This window comes from Sorex araneus, chromosome 3 (genome assembly GCF_027595985.1).
Source record: "Sorex araneus isolate mSorAra2 chromosome 3, mSorAra2.pri, whole genome shotgun sequence".
Classification (NCBI taxonomy): domain Eukaryota; kingdom Metazoa; phylum Chordata; class Mammalia; order Eulipotyphla; family Soricidae; genus Sorex; species Sorex araneus.
Window position 1 is genome coordinate 220,236,962 of NC_073304.1, and position 23,323 is coordinate 220,260,284.

General features: G+C 48.4%; 1 protein-coding gene across 3 annotated transcripts in view; it reads left to right on the forward strand.

Annotated features, from left to right (window-relative positions):
• Positions 1–4,737, forward strand: part of NBR1 (NBR1 autophagy cargo receptor) — a 38,779-nt gene extending 34,042 nt beyond the window's left edge. For all 3 annotated transcript variants that reach the window (XM_055133211.1, XM_055133212.1, XM_055133213.1), the window contains one exon: positions 2,861–4,737. In XM_055133211.1, the coding sequence (XP_054989186.1) occupies positions 2,861–3,034 (174 nt within the window). In that variant the 3' untranslated portion in view covers positions 3,035–4,737. The remainder of the gene's footprint in view (positions 1–2,860) is intronic.
• Positions 4,738–23,323: the final 18,586 nt, after the last annotated feature.

Sequence of the window (23,323 nt, forward strand, 5' to 3'; positions counted from 1 at the left end):
CAGAGTGATTCCTGAACTCAGAGCCAGGAGTAATTCCTGAACATGGGTGGGGAACCACCTACCCCTCGCCTCCCCAAGGAAAAGGTAAACAGTAGAAACCAATTAATTGGATGAGATTATCCAGGAAATACGTATAAAGACACCATCTTCAGCAATCGCAGAAAGAAGGAAGCCTCACCCTGAAGACTGAGAGCGGAGGAGAATTCTGTTCTCCAGCTTAGGGAAGAAAACTGTCATGAGAGGAACAAGGCTGAATGAAGGTGTTGGATGCTGGAGTGAAGTGTGAGCAGTGAGGAACTGAGGAGTTAGAAGTCTTCCCTGTTTCCAAAGAGCTGGGATAGAAAGAGAAAAGGGGTCAAGGCTGGGCTATGTAGGGCAGAGAGGGAGGCATGATGGGCAAGCCAGTCAGGGAGTTAGCAGTGAAGATGAGAGGCTGGTGAGTGGTGATGGTACTGAGGTATAAAGTACATGTGAGAGGATCAGCATGGGAAGGAGGACGGGCCGTGTGTTCTGAAGAGGAAGGGAGAGCGTGTCGGAGGATTGCTGGGTCCATCTGTGTATAGTTTCCCATCTTAATCTACTCAACCATTGCAAATGGGAAGTATTCTGTATCTGTTTGCTTAAGTAAGGACTTGATAGTTGACAGAGTAGGTGAGTAAACAGAACCAGGGTTTTCCAAGTGTTAGGATTTCAGAAGGTCACACATCTACCACAGGCTTTGACGCAAAAAGAAGTAAATGCAGGGCCAGGGATGTGCTTCTGTGGTAGAGCACTTGTCTAGTTTGCGCGTATCAGGCCCTGCACTAGATCCCTGGCCCTGTTAAAATAAAGAGAAAAAGAAATGAATTTTAGCTCCTCTTAATCTGAGTAGGCTGTGAAATAATAATAGGGGTGAGAGATCCCGCAAAGGGTGGAGCACGTGCCCTCCCCAGCCCTGTGTTGAGCCGTGGGGGCCACCCTCATTACAAGGCCTAAACATTGCTCACACAGTTGGGTCACCAGGATGGCCCCTGGGCCCCTGAGCACTCTGTGGAGGCCCAAAATAATCTTTTTATGTTGTCTCGGCCACATCCAGCTGTGCTCAGTGCTTGCTCTTCAGGGGACCCGGACCATGTGATGCCGGGGTGGGCGGCTTGCAGGGCAAGCCTCCTACTCACTTAATCATTCTGGTTTTTTTAAAAAAAAAAACAAAAAAACTTTTTTTTTTTTTTTAAGCCAAAGCTTCTCTGGATGATACGATTTCCCAAGTGTTTTGGTCTAGCTCTTTTGCATATATTTTTGTTTGTTTCTGACAAAATTAACTATACTGTCTTCCAGTGACATTCTTTTCTCTGCTTATATTTGCCTTACCATCATAATTACCTGCACCAATTTTTTTTTTTTATTTTATTGAATCACCGTGAAAAAAGTTACAAAGCTTTCAGGTTTAAGTCTCAGTCATATAATGATCAAACCCCCATCCCTTTACCAGTGCACATGTTCCACCACCAAGAACCCCAATATACCCCCCTCCCACACCCACCTCCCAGCCTGAGTGGCTAATGATCTTCACTTTATTCTCTCTCTACTTTGAATACATTCAATATTTTTTTAAATTTATTTATTATTTTTTAATTTATTTATTTTTTAATTAGTGAGTCACAGTGAGGGTACAATTACAGATTCACACATTTTCATGCTTGTTTTTCCCTCATGCAATGTGTGAGAGCCCATCCCTCCACCAGTGTCCATTCTCCACCACCAATGAACCCCCTATCCCTCCCACCCCTCCAATCCCATCCCCCCAACCCCACCCTGCCTCTGTGGCAGGGCATTCCAGTTTGATCTCTCTTTCCTTTTGGGTGTTACCTGCACCAAATTTTTAAAACTTGTTTGCATCTTTTCCTACATCTTCCTAAAAGATTGCTGCTTTTATCTTTTTTCCTCTTTGCAGCCACTCCTGGCAATGCTCAGGGATCACTCCTGGCTTTGCATTCAGGGATCATTCTTACAGGGCTTGAGGGATATATGGGATGCCAAGGATCCAACCAGGTCAGCCGTATGCAAGGCAAGCACCTTACCCCCTATACTAGGGATCCAGCCTCAAAAATTGCTTCCTAGTTTTAAGGATAGTTGATTAGTTGCTCATTTTCTCTTTTCTCCTCTTTCAGCACAAACACCCTCTGGTTTCTCTAATCCCATTAGAAGACCCATTAGTATCACGGGCAGGATTGCCACACTACACATGTATCTAATTTTCTTTTTTTTTGTTTGTTTGATTTTGTTCGGGGCCCACAACCAGTTGTGTTCAGGGCCTACTCTTGGCTCTGCACTCTGGGATTGATCCTGACCAGGATTGGGGACCCTATGAGATGCATGAGATCAAACTCGTGTTGGCCAGGTGCAAGGAAATCTCCCTACTTGCTGTCCTGTCTCTCCAGCCCCTCTGATTTTCTTTTAGTGAATAAATATGGAAGTATATGTCTGACTTACAAGGTCATACAAATGTATGAATTAATGAGTAAATTTCAGTGGCTAGGGCATGCAGCCAACCTGGGTTCAATCCATGGCATCCCATATGGTCCCCCATGGGACTGGAAAGATAGTACAGTGGAAAGGTGCTTGCCCTGAATGTGGCCAATCTAGATTCTATTTCTCACACCCTCCCCCTGCTGCCAGGAACAATCCCTGACCATTACAGGGTGTGGCCCCAAAACAAAATCAAATCTATACGGTCCCCTGAGCACCACCAGAAGTATTTCCCAAGTCCAGAGTCAGGAGTAACCCCTGAGCTTGCTGGGTGTGACCCAACCCCCCCCCCCAAAAAAAAAAAAACCTGTAAATTGATGGACGGGATTCTGCTTTTCTTTATTCTTCACAGCCAGTAGTTTCTGAGGAACAGAGGGCAGCCTTGATGGCCCATCTCTTTGAAATGGGATTCTGTGACCGGCAGCTGAACCTCAGGCTGCTGAAGAAGCACAATTACAATCTCCTCCACGCTGTGACCGAACTTCTTCAAGTCAACAACAACGACTGGTACAGCCACCGCTACTGAGGGGTGACCTTGTATTAAATAACTTTGCCTGCTGCTCAGAGATGATCTGTATTCTGTCGTTGGGGGTAGGGTAGGAGCCCTTGCTTATTTTTTAATCTGGTAAATCTGTAGAGCCCATCACTGAATTACAAGATAAAAAAAAAACTTTACTACAGTATTTTGGGGAGCAAATCAAAGAGCAGGACTTAAAATCTCACTATAGAGTTTGACTAGTAGGAAGATAATTTTTCACTTGATTTGGATAAAATTTCTCCAGGGCCCAGAGCAGTAGTACAGTGGGTAGGGCATTTGCCTTGCACATGCCAACCTGCGTTTGTTCCCTGGCATCCCTGTGTGTTCCCCTGAGCACCACCAGGCATGATCCCTGAGCTCAGAGCCAGGAGTAAGCTCCGAGCACAATGGGGCATGACCCAAAGAACAAAAAAAGCAAACAAAAAAAATTTTTCTTCATCTTAGTTCATTGAAGAATATAATTTGAACTTCCTGTTGAACTGCTTTCTGGTTTATGCTTCCCTGAAGTTTTCTTTTTTAAATGTGGGTCTTTGTTGTCATATTTTAAATGAAATTAACCTTGGACACTTCAAGAATTATTCTGACAGTTTCTCTTATCCTGCCCCCAAGCCTCATAGCTGTGTGGATTGAAGAGACACCCTGAGTGTGATTTGAATGTTGCTACTCAGAGTCTTTGTCCAGAGAAAGTCATTTCCCTGCAAGATTTAGTCATTGGTATTGTTTCTTTCTAAAGACCCCTTCAATGCACTCAATCCACTTTCTGCTCCCTGTCCTCTTGTGAAAGGAGAGGGGAGAGTGCCAGCCCATTGGCATTTGTTGAGCAGTTCCTGTTGTAATTTTACGTACATTTCTTTTTATTTAATGGGGGGAAATCTAAGTTTGGTAGTATGGAATATTTTGCTAATCCTATAAAGAAGAGGAAGACCCTTCTATTAAAGGGAAAGATAATTTTCACAGTTACTCTCTTTCTTACTGTCGGGACAGAATCTTACTGTGGAGTGGGGAGATACAGAAATGCAGAAAGTGCAAGGCAGGCTCCTATGTTAATCTCAGCCAAGGTCAGGAGAGGAAATGAAAGTATGCCAGGCGTGGGAAATCCTGGTGACTTCTTGAACTGTTGGAAGTCTGTTCACAGGATCTAGCCGTAGAGAGTCTAGGGCAGGGAAAGGAGGCTGAAGTTTTGCCCAACCCAGATAGGAAAAGACTGGGTGAAGTTTTTATTTTGACCCCAAGATACGTGAGAAAAGAGGGGGGTCAGGTCTGTTCATAGAGGGTCTAGGTACAATTAGTGAAAAAAGAAAAAAAAAACACTAAGGATTTTATTCATGAGAAAAAGAGGCCCAAAATGTAATCCTCCAGCCAGAGGGAAGGATTATTAAAATAGTATTATTTAACCTGGTTGGTATTTTAATGATGATTTTAATCAGTAGCCATAAGGATGTTTTATTTACAGTCTAATGTAACTCTCAAATGCTGTTAAGACAGGATTCAAACCACAAGCCAACCAGGCTGTGATTGTTGAAAAAAAAATTTTATCCGGCTTCTAGAAGGAGGCTGAGTAGAAAGGTGTAATTGATCTGTTGATACAGGACCTCTCGGTGTCTGAGTTTGTGGGTTCAGGGGTGGGCCATTCCATTGTACTTGTACCCAGCCACTTAAAGAATGATGAAATAAAGGTTTTATGAAATGCCTGCCTGTATTTCTTGGTCTTTGTGAAGTTGGGGGCCCTTTGAAGTGGTCAGGATGAGTCCCTGAGTGGGGTAAGCTTTCCCAGGCTCCAAATTACCGAATGGGGCAAGGCCCGGCACTACACACCCTCCATTCTGCAATTTCTGCAGTCTCTGGATATCCCCAGGCTAAGACACCCCTGGATTCCTCCCTCTCCCTCTGTGAGAGGTAGGGGACAAGGTCCCTGTCTAACCCTAATCCAAGCATACCAGGTAAATTTAACTACCAGCCTCCCTTGGGACTATGGTGGGATTTGAAATCCCTTATTTAGGGGAGCAGGGACAGGTGGTGGGGGACAGATACCAAACAGTGTTTAAGGCTTACTTTGGCTCTGTGCTTAGGGATTATTCCTGGCAGCTCGGGGGACCATATGGGATGGCAGGGATCAGACCCAGATGGCATGCAGATGAATGCCCTACCCACTGTATTATGCTCTGACCCCAGTATCTGTTTTTGGTTTGGGGCCACACCCACTGGTCCCAAGACTTACTCCTGGATATGCACTCAGGGATCACACATGGCAGGTCTCAGGGACCATATAGAGAGGCAGGAATTGGAGGCTTGATAGATTGTCTAAGGCAAGTGCCAACCCACTGCGCTATGCCCCTGGGACATGAAATTCTTACTGGACTTGACCTTAGTCCACTTTGCCTCAGGCTCATACATGACCCCAGAGTCAGGAAAGTAGGTTTATTCCCGAACTCGGGAGATTGATCCTCACTCATGTTCCCCTAGAGACCCTTCAGGGTGCATGCCTGAAATCTCTCCCTCATAGCTGAGAGATCCCTGGATTCCAAACCTGAACCAGGAGGCACCTGCCCACCTCATTCCACTTTGCTCGAGTCTGGGAGAAAATTGAGATTTAGCCTTGATGATTGTTTTTTGTTTGGGGGTCACACCCTGCAATGCTTAGATGTTACTCCTGGTGGTGCTCAGGGAACCATACGGGGTGCCAGGGATAGCACCTGGGTTGGCCACATGTGAGGCAAACGCCCTACCTGCTGTATTATTGCTCAGCCCCGCCTTGACTTTTCTAACGGACAACAGCGGTCCCTGCTTTCCTAACACAGCTATTCCTGTCCCTGGCGTTGCTCATCTGCCTGGTGACCACTCACCCTTGCCCTTTGCCCTGTTTACCTGCTCTGTCTCTGCAGCCTGTGGGCCTCAACTCCATGGTGACCTTCAACAAGGCCAAGATCTCCAGTGCCCAAAAGCTCCAGCCACACCCTCTGACAATATTTCTTGGGAACAACCCACGTATGGGAAACTAATGGCACCCGGAGGGTGTCAAAAACTTGGGGAGAAACTGGGCAACCACGGCCCTCACAGCAGATATGAAGTTGGGACTCTGCTCAGCTGGAAGTCAGAACCGGGGACAGAGAAGTCTCACTGTGGGGGTGACTGGGACTCCCTGGGTGGGCAGGACTGAAGGAGCCAAGGAGAGTGAAGCTGGATCTTGAGCTAGCTTGATGTCTGAGTAAAAGCTGACGCCCGGAGGGCCAGTGCAAGAGAGCACAGAGTTAAGTACTTGCCTTGCATCAAGCCGACCCTGGTTCAATTGGGTCCCACATGTGTTCCCCCAGCCCACCCCCAATTGCTACCAGGAGTGATCCCTGAGCTCAGAGCCAAGAGTAAGCCCTGAACACAGCTGGGTGTGGCCCCCAAACCAAAAAGAAATAGGACTCCTGACCCTGGTGCTCACCAGCTGACACCCCTGAGGGAGGGAGGGGGACTGAGGCTGGGTGACCCCAGTCAGTGTTCTGTGGAGAGGGCCACCCTCAGCCCTCCTTGCTTTCCTCCCCAGAGCATCCTGAATATCTCCAACAGCAACTCCTACCTGGTCACTGTGACCCAGCTCACCATCGAGGCCCTGCATGTGGCCCTGGTGGTGAGTCAGGTCTCCCTCAGCCTCTGCCTCTGCGTCGGCCCTTTGGCCACTCAACAGGTGACTCCCTGCTCCCTGGGCTGCCCTGAATACCCGTGTGGTTAGGAGAGGTGGGGCAGGAGGTGCGGGCGCAGGCTTTGGGGCTTACTGCCCAGTGGACCGACAGATGGACAGATGCAGTAGCGACCAGGATCACGCAGTGAGTACCCTTGCGGCTCTCCTCGTAGCCTCTCTCCTGGGATGGAAACCAGGCTGTTTTGGTTTGGTGGTGCTGGTGTTCGTCTGGGTTTGAGGTTTGGGTACTGAGCCACATTTCGAGGTGCTCAGGACTTTACCTTGCTCTGGGCTCGGGACTCATTCTTGGTGCTGCACAGGAGGCCGTGCACAGCCAGGGCTCCATCCCAGGTCTCCTCCGTGCAAAGCTGGCATGCCCTGGAATTAGCTCAGGAAACCCAGAAACCCAGTTTTTACCCCAAGACTCACTCCCCTTGGAGCCCGCACTGAGCCGCAGTCTCGGTTAAGACAGCAGTGGACAGGCACAGCAGTCCCCGGGGGCCCCGATAGGATAAAAAACAAACTGGAATGTGGTTAATCCTGAGAGAATGTCACCCGGGGACCTTCAGCAGGAATCTCGGTTTCTGCAGAGTGTGGGAGGGACACATCAGTGCCTGCCCAGACCCAGCAGGGCTTTGAGGAGTGAGATTACAGCAGGCGACAGGCTCAGGGAGACAGGAGGGGTGGGGAAGAGGCGGGCGGGAGAGGCACTTCCCCACCGCCCACACCCCACCCCCATGGTAGAAGAGCCCAGGAGTGAGCAGGCTGGGATCTGCAAGGCTTCTCCGCCTTGTGTCCAGTGAAACATGGGCTCATGCACGCTCTCTCCTCTTTCAGCAAAATCGGTTCCAGGCAGAAATTCAAAGTCCACCACGTGCTTTTGCACATCCAGTACGTAGCACACAGAGCTCTGTGGCCTCTTCTGTGGTTCCACTCTCACCTTGGCTCCCCTCGTGGCTGAAGTAAAAGTCATCCAGTCTCACCACAGGATTCTTTGTGGGTTCTGGTAATCATAGGTCTAGCCCACCTTGCTTTGAAGCTCTTTAGTTGGGTGCCCACCTACCCTCAGCATTATATGTGGTGAAGGGTGACCAGAGAGGGGATGGAGCAATAGTACAGCAGGTAGGGCGTTTGCCTTGCATGCAGCCAACCTGGATTCAATTTCCAGCATCCCATATGGTCCCCCAAGCACTCCCAGGAGTAATTCCTGAGTGCAAAACCAGGAGTAACCCCTGTGCATCGCCACGTGTGACCCAGAAAGAAAAAAAAGAACCAGGGGCCAGAGTGACAATACAGTGGATAGCACATTTGCCTTGCCCTCAGCCAACCTGGGTTCAATCCCTGATATCCCGTTATGGTCCCCCAAACCTGCCTGAAGTGATCTTTGAGTGCAGATCCAGGAGTAGACCCTGAGCACCATCATGTATAGCCCCAAAACAACAACAAAAAGAACCAGTAATGGTGGTGTTGCCTTGGGTGGGGAGTTCAAAAACCAAGTTCTGGGGCTGGAGCAATAGCACAGTGGGTAGGGTATTTGCCTTGCACGTGGCCGACCCGGGTTCAATTCCCAGCATCCCATATGGTCCCCCGAGCACCGCCAGGAGTAATTCCTGACTGCATGAGTGGAGTAACCCCTGTGCATCTTTGGGTGTGACCCAAAAAACCAAAAGAAAAAAATCAAAAACCAAGTTCTCCTGCTGATTTGTTTAGAGAAGCAGAGAATCACTTTCCAGTTGTCCCACTCACTCTCCCTCCGTCAGGGACCCTTGCCTCCCTTGCTATCCTCATACCCTCATTTCAAGTCTCACAGAGTCAACCTTTCTCTTGACTCTTTGCAGTAAGAAATCACATTTTATGAATGACTAGCTGCTGCTTCTCGGCACACTGCAAAGGTGATAGGAGTGGAGATGTCGCTACACGTGAGGTGTGATTGCTCCTCTGCTGGGCTGACGATTCTATTCACCATTGCTGTATGTAGTCTGTCGACTGGAAACAGATTACAAGAGGCAACACAGGTTAGAAGTCTCTGGGTAGGCTGCAACATTGTATTAAGCCTTTTGAGCCCAGGAAAATCAAAGTGAAAAGTTCAGTCCGAAAAGGTTTTCTGGTTCTTTGTAACTACATCTGGGGTTGTTTTTGTTTTTGTTTTGGGTCACACCCAGCTATGCTTAGGGGTTACTCCAGGCTCTGCTCTCAGGAATCACTGGGGGAGGCGGGGCTTGGGGAACCATATGGGATGCAAGAGATTGAACCTGGGTCAGCTGCAAGCAAGGCAAGCACATTCCCCGGTATATTACAGCTCAGGCCCCTCACACCTGTATTTTTATGTAATTATCATCTAAGGTTATGATCTAGAATCTGATGCCCTGCAATCAGTGGCTCTAAGCTAAACCTTTAATGACCTTGTGTTTATTTTTATGCTTTGGGGCCTCCCCCAGCTGTGCTCCGGGATCACACCTGGTTGTGCTTGGAGAACCATATACAGTTCCAGGGATATAACCAAGTTAATGGCATATAAACTAAGGGCCTTAACCCCTAAGCTAGCTCTTCTCCAGACTTTTTGAGTTTGGGGCCACATCCACCGGTGCTCCAGGGCTACTCCTTGCTCCATGCTCCATGCTCAGGCGTCACTCCCAGTGATGCTCAGGGAGCACATGACGCTGCCTCAGTGAAGCCAGGCATCCTGATGCAAAGTATGCATTCAGTTCAGTGAGCCATCTCTCCAGCTCCGTTGTTTCTCTTTTTAATTAAGGCGTGAGTCCTTGTGACATTTTGCTACTGTTATTTGGGCCACACCTGCTAATGTGAGAGCTACTTGTGGCTCTGTGGGGATAGTTCCTGGAGGTACTTGAGGAAATTGCTATGCTGTGGACTGAACCCAGACTTCCTGCAGGTAAACATGCAAATAATATACTCCAACCTTTTTTTTTTTTTAAGAGGGAGGGGAAGAGTTGAGTTGTTGGGTTTTTTTTGGGGGGGTTGGCTTTTTGGGTCACACCCAGTGATGCTCTGTGGTTGCTCCTGGCTTTTGCACACAAGAGTGCTCCTAGCAGTGCTTGGGGGACCATATGGGATGCCGAGGATCAAACCTAGGTCAGTTGCATGCAAGGCAAACTCCCTACCCGCTGTACTATGACTCTGGCCCTCAAGTGCTATTTTTTTGAGGAATGACCATATTATCTTCCAAAAACACTGGATCAGTTGGTATTCCCATCAGCAGTGAATGAAGGTCTCTTTTCCCCACATCCTTACCCACACTGGTGGTTATTCTTTGTTGGGGTTGGGGGGGAGGACATGCCCAGTGATGTTCAGGGGTTACTCCTGGTTCTGCACTCAGGAATTACTCCTGAGTGCACAGGATGCTGGAGAGCAAACCCAGGTCAGTTGTGTGGAAGGAAAGTGTCCTACCCCATGTACTATTTCTTCAGACCTATTTTTCTTTTTTTTTTTTTTTTTTTTTGCTTTTTGGGTCACACCCAGCGTTGCACAGGGGTCACTCCTGGCTCTGCACTCAGGAATTACTCCTGGCGGTGCTCAGGGGACCATATGGGATGCAGAGAATCAAACCCGGGTTGGCCGCGTGCAAGGCAAACTCCCTACCCACTGTGCTATCGCTCCAGCCCTCTATTTTTCTTTTTGATGACCATCTCCTTGGTGTCATGTGATATCTCATTGTTGTTTTGATTTGCATTTCCCTGATGATTAGTCATATAGAGCTTTTTTTGTTTTGTTTTTGGGTCACACCTGGCGATGCACAGGGGTTACTCCTGGCTCATGCACTCAGAAATTACTCCTGGCTGTGCTCCGGGGACCATATGGGATGCTGGGATTTGAACCCGGATCAGCTGTGTGCAAGGCAAACACCCTACCCGCTGTGCTATTGCTCCAGCCCCCACATAAAGCATTTTTATATGCCTTTTGGCCATTTATTCTTTGAGGAAATTTCTGTTCACCTCTTCTCTCCATTTTTGATAGGGTGAGAAGTTGGGTTTTGGGGTGCCCCCTGCAATAATCAAGGAGAGCTACTCCTGGAGTGACCCCCAGCAGTTGTGGGAGACCATATGCCATGGAAATCAAGCCAGGGTCAACTGAGTGCAACGGTGCCTTACCCTTGTTCTATGTCATCAGCCCCCACTGCAGCCCTTTGATCTATTGTGACACCATGATGAAAGAAAAAATACTATCTTTATGGATGGGGCAACTGAGGCTCTCAAATTAAATTAGGGCTGAAGAGATACTACAGCAGGCAGGGCTCATGCTTTGCATAGGACTGACCCAGGTTTGATTCCCAGCACCCCATGTGGTCCCTTGAGGCTTCCAAGAATGACCCCTGAGTGCAAAGCCAGGAGCAAGCTCTGAGCACAGCCTGGTGAGGCCTAAAGACAAAAACAAACGAAATCACACTCCCAAGAAGGGGTGATCAGCCGACCTCTGACCTCCTCTTGCGTCAGCAGCCTCTATCCGGTGAGCACTTAAAACAGCCCCCTTTAGGGACAGGCATGTGGCACAGTGTTACAAAAAGCACATGACTTGCATGCATGAAACCTGGGTTCAGTCTCAGCACTGCAAAAATACAGCAACCAGGGCTGGAGCCATCATAGGAGGGCATTTGCTTTACATGTGGCCAATGTGGGTTCTACTCCCAGCATTCCATATGGTCCCTCATGCACCACCAGGGGCAATATCTGCGAGCAGAACCAGGAGTAACCCCTGAATATCACTGGGTGCGACCCAAATATAAAATTTTAAATTTATATATTTATACATTTACATATGTATAAATATATATGTGTATATGTATGTGTACATACACACACACACAGAGCAAACCTCCCAAAAACTATTTCCTCCACTGGAGATTCTGAAACAGATTTTGATGCAGGAACTCCAGGTTTGATCCCTGCCCTACAGCCTGCCTGAAGTAGCACAAATATTAAAACAACCAGTCCGGAAAAAAAGAAAAAGCGAGTTGTCTTTTGTTGCCTTTTGTCCTATCTGCCCATATAGATTGTCAACTCTGCCCGTGCGCTACCACTGTCCCAGGGGTAAGGAGGGAGGGAATGAGCTGTCCGGAAGTAGCTGAAATGATCACAGGCCCTCCCCACTCCCAGCCCACAATCTTCTCGCAGCCCCCCCCCCACATCCACACTAGCATGCTCTCAGACCCCCAGGCCCCCAGCTGCCTTCCCCACTGTCTCACCGTCAGTTTGGGGCGTGCAGTATTCTCGAGGATAACTTGGCATGAATTCTTGAAGCCTGATGAGGAAGCAAAGGACACACCACCCACCTCCAGCTCCTGAGACTCGAACCTGGCACGGATGAACTCTCTTTGTCTTGTTGTTTTTGTCTTTGGGCTACATCTGGCGCTGCTCAGGGGCTCCTCCTGGCTCAGTGCTTGGCCCGTTGCTCCCGGCAGTGCTCAGAGAACATGCAGTGCCTGGAGTTCGGCCTGGCCCTCCCAAATGCAGAGCAGTTGCTCCAGGCCTGGAGTCATCCCCCAGCCCGACTTGCACCCTGTCCTTTGAGTCTAGGGGACAAGCAACAGCCCCCTACCTGGGACCAAAGTCCAAACTGAGCCCACTTGGAAAATCCTCAGGTTGAGCCGGGGCCTCCCGGGGCCGGGTGGATCTGCTGCAGCCGCCTACGGCTCTCGGTGGGCACACACCACACCGAGGAGGTAGTTCCCAGGGTGAACTGCGGGTGAGGCGGAGCAAATGGCTTCAGGACTATGGGGTAGTAGGGGCCGGGGCTCTCCTGCCTTTGCTTGCTCCTTGCCCTCTCACTTACTAGTCCTGGGGGAATTTGCTTCCCTTCTTGGAACCTACCATGAGCAGCGTTGAATACACCTGCAACATGTTGAGTCCCCATTGAGCCAAGCTGTGGGCCTGGCGTCGGGGCACCCTGGAGGACCTGATTGCTGGTGCATTGATTAAGGCCTTCAGTGCCTTGGCGCCTTGACTGCGGTGGTGGCTGGGGCGGCAGTGGTAGCTGCTGCTGGACCAGTGCTGGCGCTGGGTTGGGCCAAGCCTCCCTCCATGTGTGGGCATTATTCTCAGTCTGGCATTCCTCTCGGAGTCTTTTCCATTCCTGGAAAGAAGCCCAGTGATTGCCATCCAGCTTCTATCTGCCAGAGATCCAGGCAGCAGACCCTAGAGCTGGAGGGGCCCAGAGGGTCTCTGATCCTGGAGCAGGAAACAGAGGCCGCAGCCTGGACCCTCCCATCACCCTCCACAACTCCCAAGAACTTTCTAGTGCCAGTGACGCCCAGCATGACCCAGGAACCAGAAATCTCTGAACACTTACCTCCTAGCTTAGAACTGTGCTGAAAATAGTTCTCAGGGCAGTAGGATAATCCTTTATTTTCCCCCTTCATTTTGGGGATCACACTAAGTGGTGATCAGGGCTTATTCCTGGTTTAGTACTCAGGGACCATTCCTTGCAGGCTCAAGGGACCATATGGGATGCTAGGCATCAAACCCAGATCAGTAGCATGCATAGTAAGCGCCCTAACTATTGTGCTATATCACTCTGGCCTCTCAAGAATAATTTCTAGCAACTACTTTAAAAATAGGAGCTGGGCTGGAGTGATAGCACAGCGGGTAGGGCGTTTGCCTTGCACGCAGCTGATCCGGGTTCAAATCCCAGCATCCCATATGGTCCCTCTGCCAGGAGTAATTCCTGAGTGCATGAGCCAGGAGTAACCCCTGTGCATCGCCGCCGGGTGTGACCCAAAAAAAAGCAAAAAAAAAAAAAAAAAGGAGCTGGAGCGATATTATAGCGGGTATATAATATAATATAATATAATATAATATAATATAATATAATATAACTTGCCTGACATCCTGGCTTGATCCCTGGCATTCCTGTGGGCCCCTGAACTCAGCCAAGAGTGATCGCTAAGCACAAAGCCAGGAGTAAGCCTTGGATTTGACTGGGTATGGCCCAAAAATAAGAGCAAAGAAGAAACTAACTTTTCTGTATTTCCTCTTTCTTTTCTTTTCTCTTTTTCTTGTCTTTTCTGTCTGTTTTGAGCCTCTATCCCATAGAGCTTTATTTTTTTTCTTTCTTTCTTTTTTTTTTTTGCTTTTTGGGCCACACCTGGCAATGCACAGAGGTTACTCCTGGCTCTACACTCAGGAATCACCCCTGGCGGTGCTCAGGGGACCATATGGGATGCTGGGAATCAAACCCGGGTTGGCCGAGTGCAAGGCAAATGCCCTATCCGCTGTGCTATAGCTCCAGCCCTCATAGAGCTTTCTTAGGCCCCAAAACTGACTTTGGGGAGCCAGAGAGATAGTACAGCACTTATGGAGCTTGTCTTACATGCAGCCAACCTGTGTTCGACCCCCAGCACCTCATATCCCCTGAGCACCATCAGAAATAATTCCTGGGTGAAGGGGAAAAGAAAGAAAGAAAAAATTCCTGGGCACAGAAACAGAAATAACCCCTGAGCACTTCCAGATGTGGCCCCCACAACAAAACAAAACAAATTTTAATGATACTTTCTCTAACTTTTTGTGACCACACCCAACTGTGCTCAGGGATAACTCCTGGCAGAGCTTGGGGGACCATATGTGAGGCCAGGTATTGAACCCTGGTCAGCCATTTGCAAAGTGGGCACCTTATCCCCAGTACTATCTTTTCAGACCCTAATTTTTTGTTCTGTTTTGGAACTATATCCTCCAGTGCTGGGGGCAGGGGTCCTCAGGGGGTATGAGGTGCTTAGGATTAAACCCATGGTTCCTGCACTCAAAGCATGCTCTCCAACACCTGGAATTACCTTCCTAGCCCAAAATAATATTTTAACCCAATACTTCCTAAAGCCATTAATTTAGATGAACTATTAACAAGATGACTGATATTTTATGTTTTAGACTGAATGGCATACTTAATTTGGAAACCACATTTTCATCAATTTTTATTTATTTATTTATTTATTTTTGCTTTTTTTTTTTTTTGGCCACACCCAGCGATGCTCAGAGGTTACTCCTGGTTCTGCACTCAGGAATTACTTACTTCTGGCAGTGCTTGGGGGACCATATGGGATGCTAGGAATTGAACCCGGGTCGGCCGTGTACAAGGCAAACGCCCTACCCGCTGTACCATCTCTCTGGCCCCAAGTATGTATCTTTTTTGTTTGTTTGTTTGGGAGCTACACCTGGTAGGCTCAGGGGGCTACTGCCAGTTCAGTGCTAAGAGGTCACTCCTGGTGTGATCAGGAGACTCTGTGGCATCAGAAATCAAAGTAGGGCCAGAGCGATAATACAGCAGGCAGGACATTTACCTTGCACTCGGCTAACCCATGTTCAATCCCTGGCATTCCATACAATTCCCCGAGCCCACCAGGAATAACCTCTGAGCACCACCAGGTGTGTGCATGCAAAGGGTGTGCGTCAACCCTTTGAATTATCTCCCTGGCCTAAAAAAAAAAAAAAAAATTGGTGAGGCACTGCTTGGAGCATAGTCTTGTTTCTGTACTCAGGAATCAGGAATCACCCCTGCAGTGCTTGGGGAATTATCCAGTGCCAGGGATACCCAGGCATGCAAAGCACATAGATACTCAGCCCTTTAAATTCTCTCCAGCCCTCAAAAACATTTTATAAATATTTAGATCTCATGCAACTTATTGCTGAAAAGATAGACTCAGGGGACGAAGAAGGTATAGGGGTTAAGGTGCTTGCCTTGCACAGGGCCAATTCCCATTTGAGACATGGTACTAAGTATGCTCCCCTGTGTAATAAACTAAAGCTCGCTGAGGGGCTCGTGCACTCTCGGGCTCTCCGGGCAGCTCTGTTCACCACCCGCGTTCGGTGTTCTGGAACCGCAGTGTGAGGACTGGATCGGGATGGCCGTTGGCCAAGGACCGGCGAGGGAAGAACGAGGACCAACCTGGTTGCTGATTAGTTACCGTTTATTCAGTCTTCCTTCTTTCTCATCTCCTGCACTCCCAGCTCCATCCTCTCTCTGGATCAACTGCCGCCACTCTCCATCTCTCTCCTCCCTTTTTCCTCTCTCACCATTGCCCCTAGGTTACACACCGCCAGGTAGCAAAATCAACATAATAAAGCCCTTCCTGAGGACTGTCAGGTTTAAAGGTAACACAACCTAGGGGCGTTGCAAAGCCCTTCCTGACTGCCAGTAGGCAAAATACCTCTTAAGGGTTTTTTCTCTTCTCCCCATTCCAAACACTCATTAACATCTTAATACTAGTTATTTTTGCATGGACAGAGCAAGAGATACATTGAGGCTTGCAAGGGAGCTCTCCTGACAACATCTTGCCACTGGCTCAGACCACAGCACTCAGGCCAGATTAATCACTCCTAACCCTAGCAGGGTCCAAATCTAGTTATCACTGTTTGGATCATGACAACATTTGTCTATGATCAAGCTCTTAACTTATAGTTAAGCATTAGGCACTTTGGCCAGGCCCATCTCGATGCCAGGGTAGCACACAACTCATGGCTTGCCCTGGGTCTGTCTCCTCCCTTGGCGGGACCCTGCTTTTGGGGGTGCTAGGAAGTAAGGGCAGCTGAGGCTTAGGTCTAGAAAACAGATGCCCAGGAGGAAAATATCATGTAGAGTCAAATGACTCCCAGGTTACAAAAGCATAGCATTTGCTAAGTCTTCCTGTGTCCATACAAAAAGGACATTGCTTTGAATAAACTATGCAAAGGACTCAAGGAGAAGAGAAAAACAATATTTGCAAGTCAACAGAACACTAAGAAAGAAGTTACAAATAAACACAGAGGAGTGGGAGCACTGTAATGGGAGTAACCCAATAAACCTAAACTACCTGAGGCTATGTTATCCTACACCCCTGAGCACCACTGGGAGTTATCCAAAATTGCCACACATTGCTGAAGTGTGGCCAAAAAACCTTTTCCACAAGAAAGGGGGAGGGGGAAGTGCATTCAGATACCCAAGTTGTTTTAAAATTTAAAAGTATTCCAATATATAAACTGAGCAATTAAGATGTTATGTTTAAGGGGCCAGAGTGATAGTACAGCAGGTAGGGTATTAGCCTTACATATAACTGACAGGGGCTTAATCCTAGGCATCCCCCAGTACTGCCAGGAGTAATTCTTGACTTCAGAGCCAGGATTAACCCCTGAGCATTGCAGGGTGCCAATAAATATATAAGTAAAAATATGTTTAACGAGCAGGAGCCAGAGCCAGCTATATGATTTGGGGTTCCAGCAGTGCTTGCAACCATGTATCCAGACTGTGAACTAAGCTTTTGCCCCACGCCCCCACGCTGACTAACGGAGGAAATATCCTTCTTCCTTGGTCTCTCTTTTCTCCCGGAGGAGGAGGTGTGGCGTCCGACATTTTATGGGACCTTTGAGCAGGTATGAACTTGGTGGCTTGGAAAAAAAAAAAGTGTGCTTTGAACTTGAAACAGTGGGACGCCTGGGCAGTCTCGGGCCGGGGCCAGAGCTCGGGCTCCAGCCGAGATTCGACCCGGGTGGCCATGTCTTTGCACAGCCGAGTGGCTGCGGAACGAGCAGGAGCCAGAGCCAGCTTTATGACTTGGGGTTCCAGAGAGTGCTTGCAACCATGTATCCAGACTGTGAACTAAGCTTTTGCTCCATGCTGCTCCAGGAAGGGAAATGATTCAATTTCCAACTTAAATCTCCCTGGACTTAATTACTAAAATACAGAAATTGTAAACCTCGTGGCCGTGGTAGCGACTTTTTATTTCTTCATTCTCATCAGTGGAAACTAATTATCAAATATTTCCTTGTCAATAGGGCTGTATTCTTGGGGGATAAATTCCAACAAAAATAGTGAGTCTGTGTTGAAACTCCAACAACAATAGTGAGTTTTGTGTTGAAATATGGTATGTAATCAAGGTAAAGAGAAAAGGAAGTGAAATTTATCAGTTACGCAGGGGGGGTCTTTGGGGGGTGAGGGGTGGGATGTATACTGTTTTTTTTTATTGGTGGTGGAATATGGGCACTGGTGAAGGGACGGGTGTTTTGAGCATTGTATAACTGAGACATAAGCCTGAGAACTTTGTAACTTTCCACATGGTGGTTCAATAAAATAAATTTAAAAAATATATATGTTTAAGAGACCAGAGAGATCGTACAATGGATAAGATGCTTTCTTCGCACACAGCTGAGTTCAATCCCCAGCAGCCCATATAGTCCCCTGGGCACAGCCAGAAGTAATTCCTGAATGCAGAATTGGAAGTAAATCCTGAGTACCACTGCGTTTGGTCCCAAAACAAAAAAAAAATTTTTTTTAAATAAGTTAAAAAAAAAACACCTACCAGGCCTTAATCTCTTACCCATGCACAAAGTTTCCACACTATCGTAGAGTTGTAGCAAAGTTGCATTACACACACACACACACACACACACACGCTCCGGGCCTTCTCCAGCAAAGAACATTCTCCAGATTCCAGCTCCCGGGGTCTGGCTGCCCTTCCTCCCTGGCTGTCCTTGGGCTGATCCTGCAGCCTGTCCCTCTCACGCACCTGCTCTTGCTGCTGCTGCTGCCGGGCGAGGGCCCGCTTCCTCCGCTCCAAAACCATCTGCCTTCGCCGGGTCTCCCAGTGGTAAGCACTGCCCATAATAGCACGGGCAGTGGGGATGGCAGAAGATCCCACACAGGGCCAGGGCCAGCAGAGCCCAGAGGCTACCGCTGTTCCCCCCCCCTCCACCTCTCTCTTCACACCCACTCCCTATAGCCAGAACCACCTCACAATGTAGCCAGTACCAGGGCAACTGGGTAGGGCGCCCCTGCCTGGGGAGAACAGCGAGTGTTTGTCCCAAGCTACATGGGGCAGCTCTTTGCAGTAACCTGAGCAGGGAGAAGCCTGTCACTTTCACTCTGCATCTCAGTGAATCCCAGGGCCGCTTACAAAGTGACCAGCTTTTCTCTCTGCCTCTTTCTCCCAGTCTTGCCAGGATTCCAGGATCCACCTCTGGCCCTCTGCTTGCTTTTCCTCTCCCCAAAGGACTCAGGAATTACCTTACCCTTGGTCGCCACTCTTCTCTTTATATTCCAGTAACCCGGGGCTGGAGCAATAGCATAGCGGGTAAGGCGTTTGCCTTGCATACGGTCCTCTGAGCACTGCCAGGGGTGGTTCCTGAGTGCAGAGCCAGGAGTAACCCCTGTGCATCGCCGGGTGTGACCCAAAAAGCAAAAATAAATAAATAAATAAATAAATACATAAATAAATAATAAATTCCAGTAACCCTTTCTGGGGTCTGAAGAAGGTGGCTTCTTAGAGGAAAAAAAAACATTCCAGAGACCATAATACAGTGAGTCGGGTGCTTGGCTGGAACAAGGCCAATTTGGGTCCAATCCCTGGCACCCCGTATAGTCTCCCAAGCTTTCCAGGAGTGATATCTGAGTGCAGAGGCAGGAGTAAGCTCTGAACACCTCAAGGTATGTGAGAACCCCACAACTGGATATGACTCCACTCCAAGTGCACCTGAGCTAAATGGTAAGCATCACAATCAGAGATATGCACAACCCAGTCAGTAGAACATCAGTGCCAATAACGAAGGGAAGGGGAATGCGGGAAAGGAATAAAGACCACACGCAAAAAGGTGGGCAGGGAGATAGTTTGAAGGGATGGAGGGAACAGCAGTTTCCGTTCCAGGCACTGAATGGCCCTCTAAGCCCTAGCCAGGAATGACCCCCAAGCACTGAGTCCAGAATAGCCTCAGTACCCCTATGTATGATCTTAAAAAAACACCCAAAATGGGGCTGGAGTGATAGCACAGCGGGTAGGGTGTTTGCCTTGCACGCAGCCGACCCGGGTTCGATTCCCAGCATCCCATATGGTCTCCTGAGCACCGCTAGGAGTAATTCCCGAGTGCAGAGCCAGGAATAACCCCTGTGCATTGCCAGGTGTGACCCAAAAAGCAAAGAAAGAAAAAAAAACCCAAAAACCACCAAAAAACAAAAACACAAAAAAGTAATGAGGGATGGAGAGAAAATACAATGGGGAAGGTGCTTGCCTTGTTCGAAGTGCTCCAGGAGTGATCCCTGATCACAGAGCCAGAAGTAAATCCTGAGCACAGAGGGGTGTGGCCCCCAAACCAACAAACAAAAAGAGGCATTTGCCTTGCCTGTGACTGACCCTGGTTCTATCCCTGGCACTACATATTATCCCCAGAGCATTGCCAGGAGTCACTCCTGTACACAGACCCTGGAGTAGTCCCTGAGCACCCAGTCTCTCCGTTCCCCAGTCCTGCATCCTTCTGTTGCTGTGGGCCAGCCAGGGGAACAGCTCTCGGCCACCGAACACTCAAGTTTCTCATGCCACCACAATTTTTCCTTGGAAATTCATACTCCTGCGTTTTACTCTCGACTCAAATTACTCATGTTTTGGGGAATGTATTCATTCCCACAGTGGAAGAGGTGGTCAGCTGGTCTCCTCGATTACTTTTGATAATTAATGTAATAAAAAGAACTTGGGGCTGGAGCCATAGCATAGCAGCCAGTTCGTTCCTCAGCATCCCATATGGGTCATCCGAGCACAGACAGACGTCATTCCTGAGCACTGAGCCAGGAGGAGGCCTGAGTGCAGCCATGTATGTCAATCCCTCACTCCCCACCCCCCCAAAAAGATGAAAGAACAGAAATTGGTCTAAATACTTATATCTCTAGACCTTAGTTTTCTAAGATAAAGATGGTATCCTCAACTCATGAGAAAAGGGACAATTTCATCCATAAAGTTGGGCAGGTGGTTAGCCATCGAGAAAAAAATAGATCGGTATTTCATTTCTGGGGTTACTTGCATCCCAACTTCATCATTATCATCATCATCATCCCGTTGATGATCTAATTTCTTGAGCAGTCTCAGTAATGTCTCCATTTGTCCTAGCCCTGAGATTTCAGAAGCCTCTCTTTACTTGTCCTTTCCAAAAGGCCTTTAAAATGACTTCCATAGGGGCTGGAGCAATAGCACAACGGCTAGGGCGTTTGCCTTGCACGCGGCCGACCCGGGTTCGATTCCCAGCATCCCATATGGTCCCCTGAGTACTGCCAGGAGTAATTCCTGAGTGCAGAGCCAGGAGTAACCCCTGTGCATTACCGGGTGTGACCCAAAAAGCAAAAAAAAAAAAAAAAAAAAAAAAATGACCTCCATAAAATTGCATCCCAACTCGGGATATGTAATTTCTTACTTTCCTTTATGGGGTTGTAGGAGAAGTTGGTTTGCCCTTCCTCCCTGGCCGCAGGACGCTTGGGTTTGTTGATTATTTCCCCCAACCTGTCAATTACCTTTGTCTCCTGATCAGACTCTGCTGACTTGTAAATATTGTTTTTCTCTTCTCCTTAATGTCCTTTGCATAGTTAGTTACTTCAGAACAATTACTTTTTGCATGGACACAGAAGGACCGTTAAAAACAGAAGTCTGTAACTTGGGAGTTAATTGACTCCAGATAATATTATATCCGGGACGTCTGCTCTCTCTACTGAAGCCCCTACTTCCTAGATCCCCAAAAGCAGGGTCCCGATGAGGGACTGGATGGATCCAGGGCAAGCTGTGAGCTACCCTGGCAGCAAAATGGGTCTGGCCAAATTGCCATTTTAACATGCTTCACTACAAGTTAAGAGCATGGTCATGAACAAATTCTGTCATTCTAATAACTAGATTATTACTGCTAGGGTTAGGAATGATTAATTTGGCCTGAGCACTGTAGTCTGAGTCTCTGGCGAGATGTCCCCAGGAGAGTCGTCCTACAAGCCTAATTGTGTCTAATTACTGTGTCCATACAAAATGGTAAATAAGGGGCTGGAGCAATAGCACAGCGGGTAGGGCGTTTGCCTTGCACGCAGCCGACCTGGGTTCAATTCCCAGCATCCCATATGGTCCCCTGAGCACTGCCAGGTGTGACCCAAAAAGAAAAAAAACCCAAAATGGTAAATATTAGGAAATAGAATTATAGATTTTAATTAAGTTTCTGGTCTAAGGAGAGGAGAAACACACCTAAAGTGCTGTTTTGTCCTCAAGGGCTGCAGGTGGCCAGGAAGGCTTGAAAAACATGTTGATTGCACTTCCTGTGGGGAGGTGTGGGGAGAGAAGAGACAGAGGGCTTCGGCACTGGAGAGGGTGAGGGGGTTGAAGTGGCTGTGGGGGTTGAAGAAGGTGTTATGGAGCGAGTTAGAGAGAGCTGGAGGAGAGTTGGAGAGAGTTTGGGAGAGCCGTGAGAGTTGGAATATACGGCAACTGTTCATCAACCAGCTTGGCCTTCGTTTCTCCTTCGTCTTCCCAAGGAAGTCCCTGATGGGGAAGCGGCTTGAGAGCCGCCCGGAACATCCGTTAATGTGTGAGTACTCCTAGTGTCACCTGGGCAAAAGGTGTTTACAAAGCATGGGAAAGGAGTTTACACATGGGGTAAAATAAAATTAAAAACAACATTCCTGGATTGCAGAGATACCTGGACAGCAAAAGCACATGCTTTGCATACATGCCAGAGCCCTGTGTGATTCTGGCACTCCATAGTCCCCGGAACCCTTGGAAAGTAATGTCCAAACACTATGTGGAGAGTAACTCCTGCATTACCCCCTAACCCCCCCCACACACAAAGTGATTTTAAGAACTAGAACAAGGACTCAGGGAGAGCCAGGCTCAGGTGTTACCCTGATTTTCAAGTGCTTTGGTCTGTGAACATTAACATAAACCAGCTGAAGGGAACCACCACCAATTAAACACAAGATCTCGGGCAAGATGTTTAACCTGTGAAAGAGAGAGTAATATTCATTTCCCATGAGCCCTTTGCAGTAATAGAACATGAAAAGTCTTGCTTTCAGAAAACCTCGTTTGCTAGGGGGTGGACCACACCCAGCTGCGCTTAGCGCTTATACTCCTGACTCTGCACTGTGAATTACTTCCAGCAGTGCTCAGTAACCATAGGGGGTGCCAGGGACCAAACTCGGGTCGACCATGTGCAAAGCAAGGGTCTACCCGTGGTTCTCTCTTTCCGGCCCCCGAGAACACCTTGTTCTAAAGGGAAAAACACCTGAGAACCAGGAGTGAGGGCTCCCCTCACTGAGTCCATGCTTTGCACGAAGGAGACCCAGTTCCTCACCTGAAACCACAAGGTCCCCCAGGCACCGAGCTGGGAGTTGCCCTCAAGCAACTCTGAGGTGCCCCCCACCTCAAAGGAAAAAATAATAAAGCGAAGGAGCCATCACCTACCTCCTAGAATGGATGAGGACAGAGGGGAGTGTGTGGAATGTCTTTTGGGTATTTTGCTCCCCGCCCAGAGGCCCTTTTAAGGCACACCCTTCCCCAAACCAGCCAGACCAGACAAGAGCAGCAACAGATGCTGCCTCCTGGTGGCACGTCTGTCAGCAACAGCTTCCTGTATAAAAGTGGCCAAGCAGGGAGTTGGTGATTCAGGTGCTCCTGCCTCCCGCTAGGGCCTTGCCTGCATGTTGGGTTTACAAACAGAAAATCCAGCCTCTTCAGAAAACGTCTCATTTCTGGGCTAAAGAGGGTACAGCAGTTCAGGCTCCGTACGTGGCCTACCCCTGTGTGAACCCTCGGCACCACAGCAGGCCAGTGAGCACTGAAAGTGGTGACTCCTGAGCACAGAGCCAAACACAGTTCCTAAGGGGCCAGGAGACAGTACAGCGGGTAG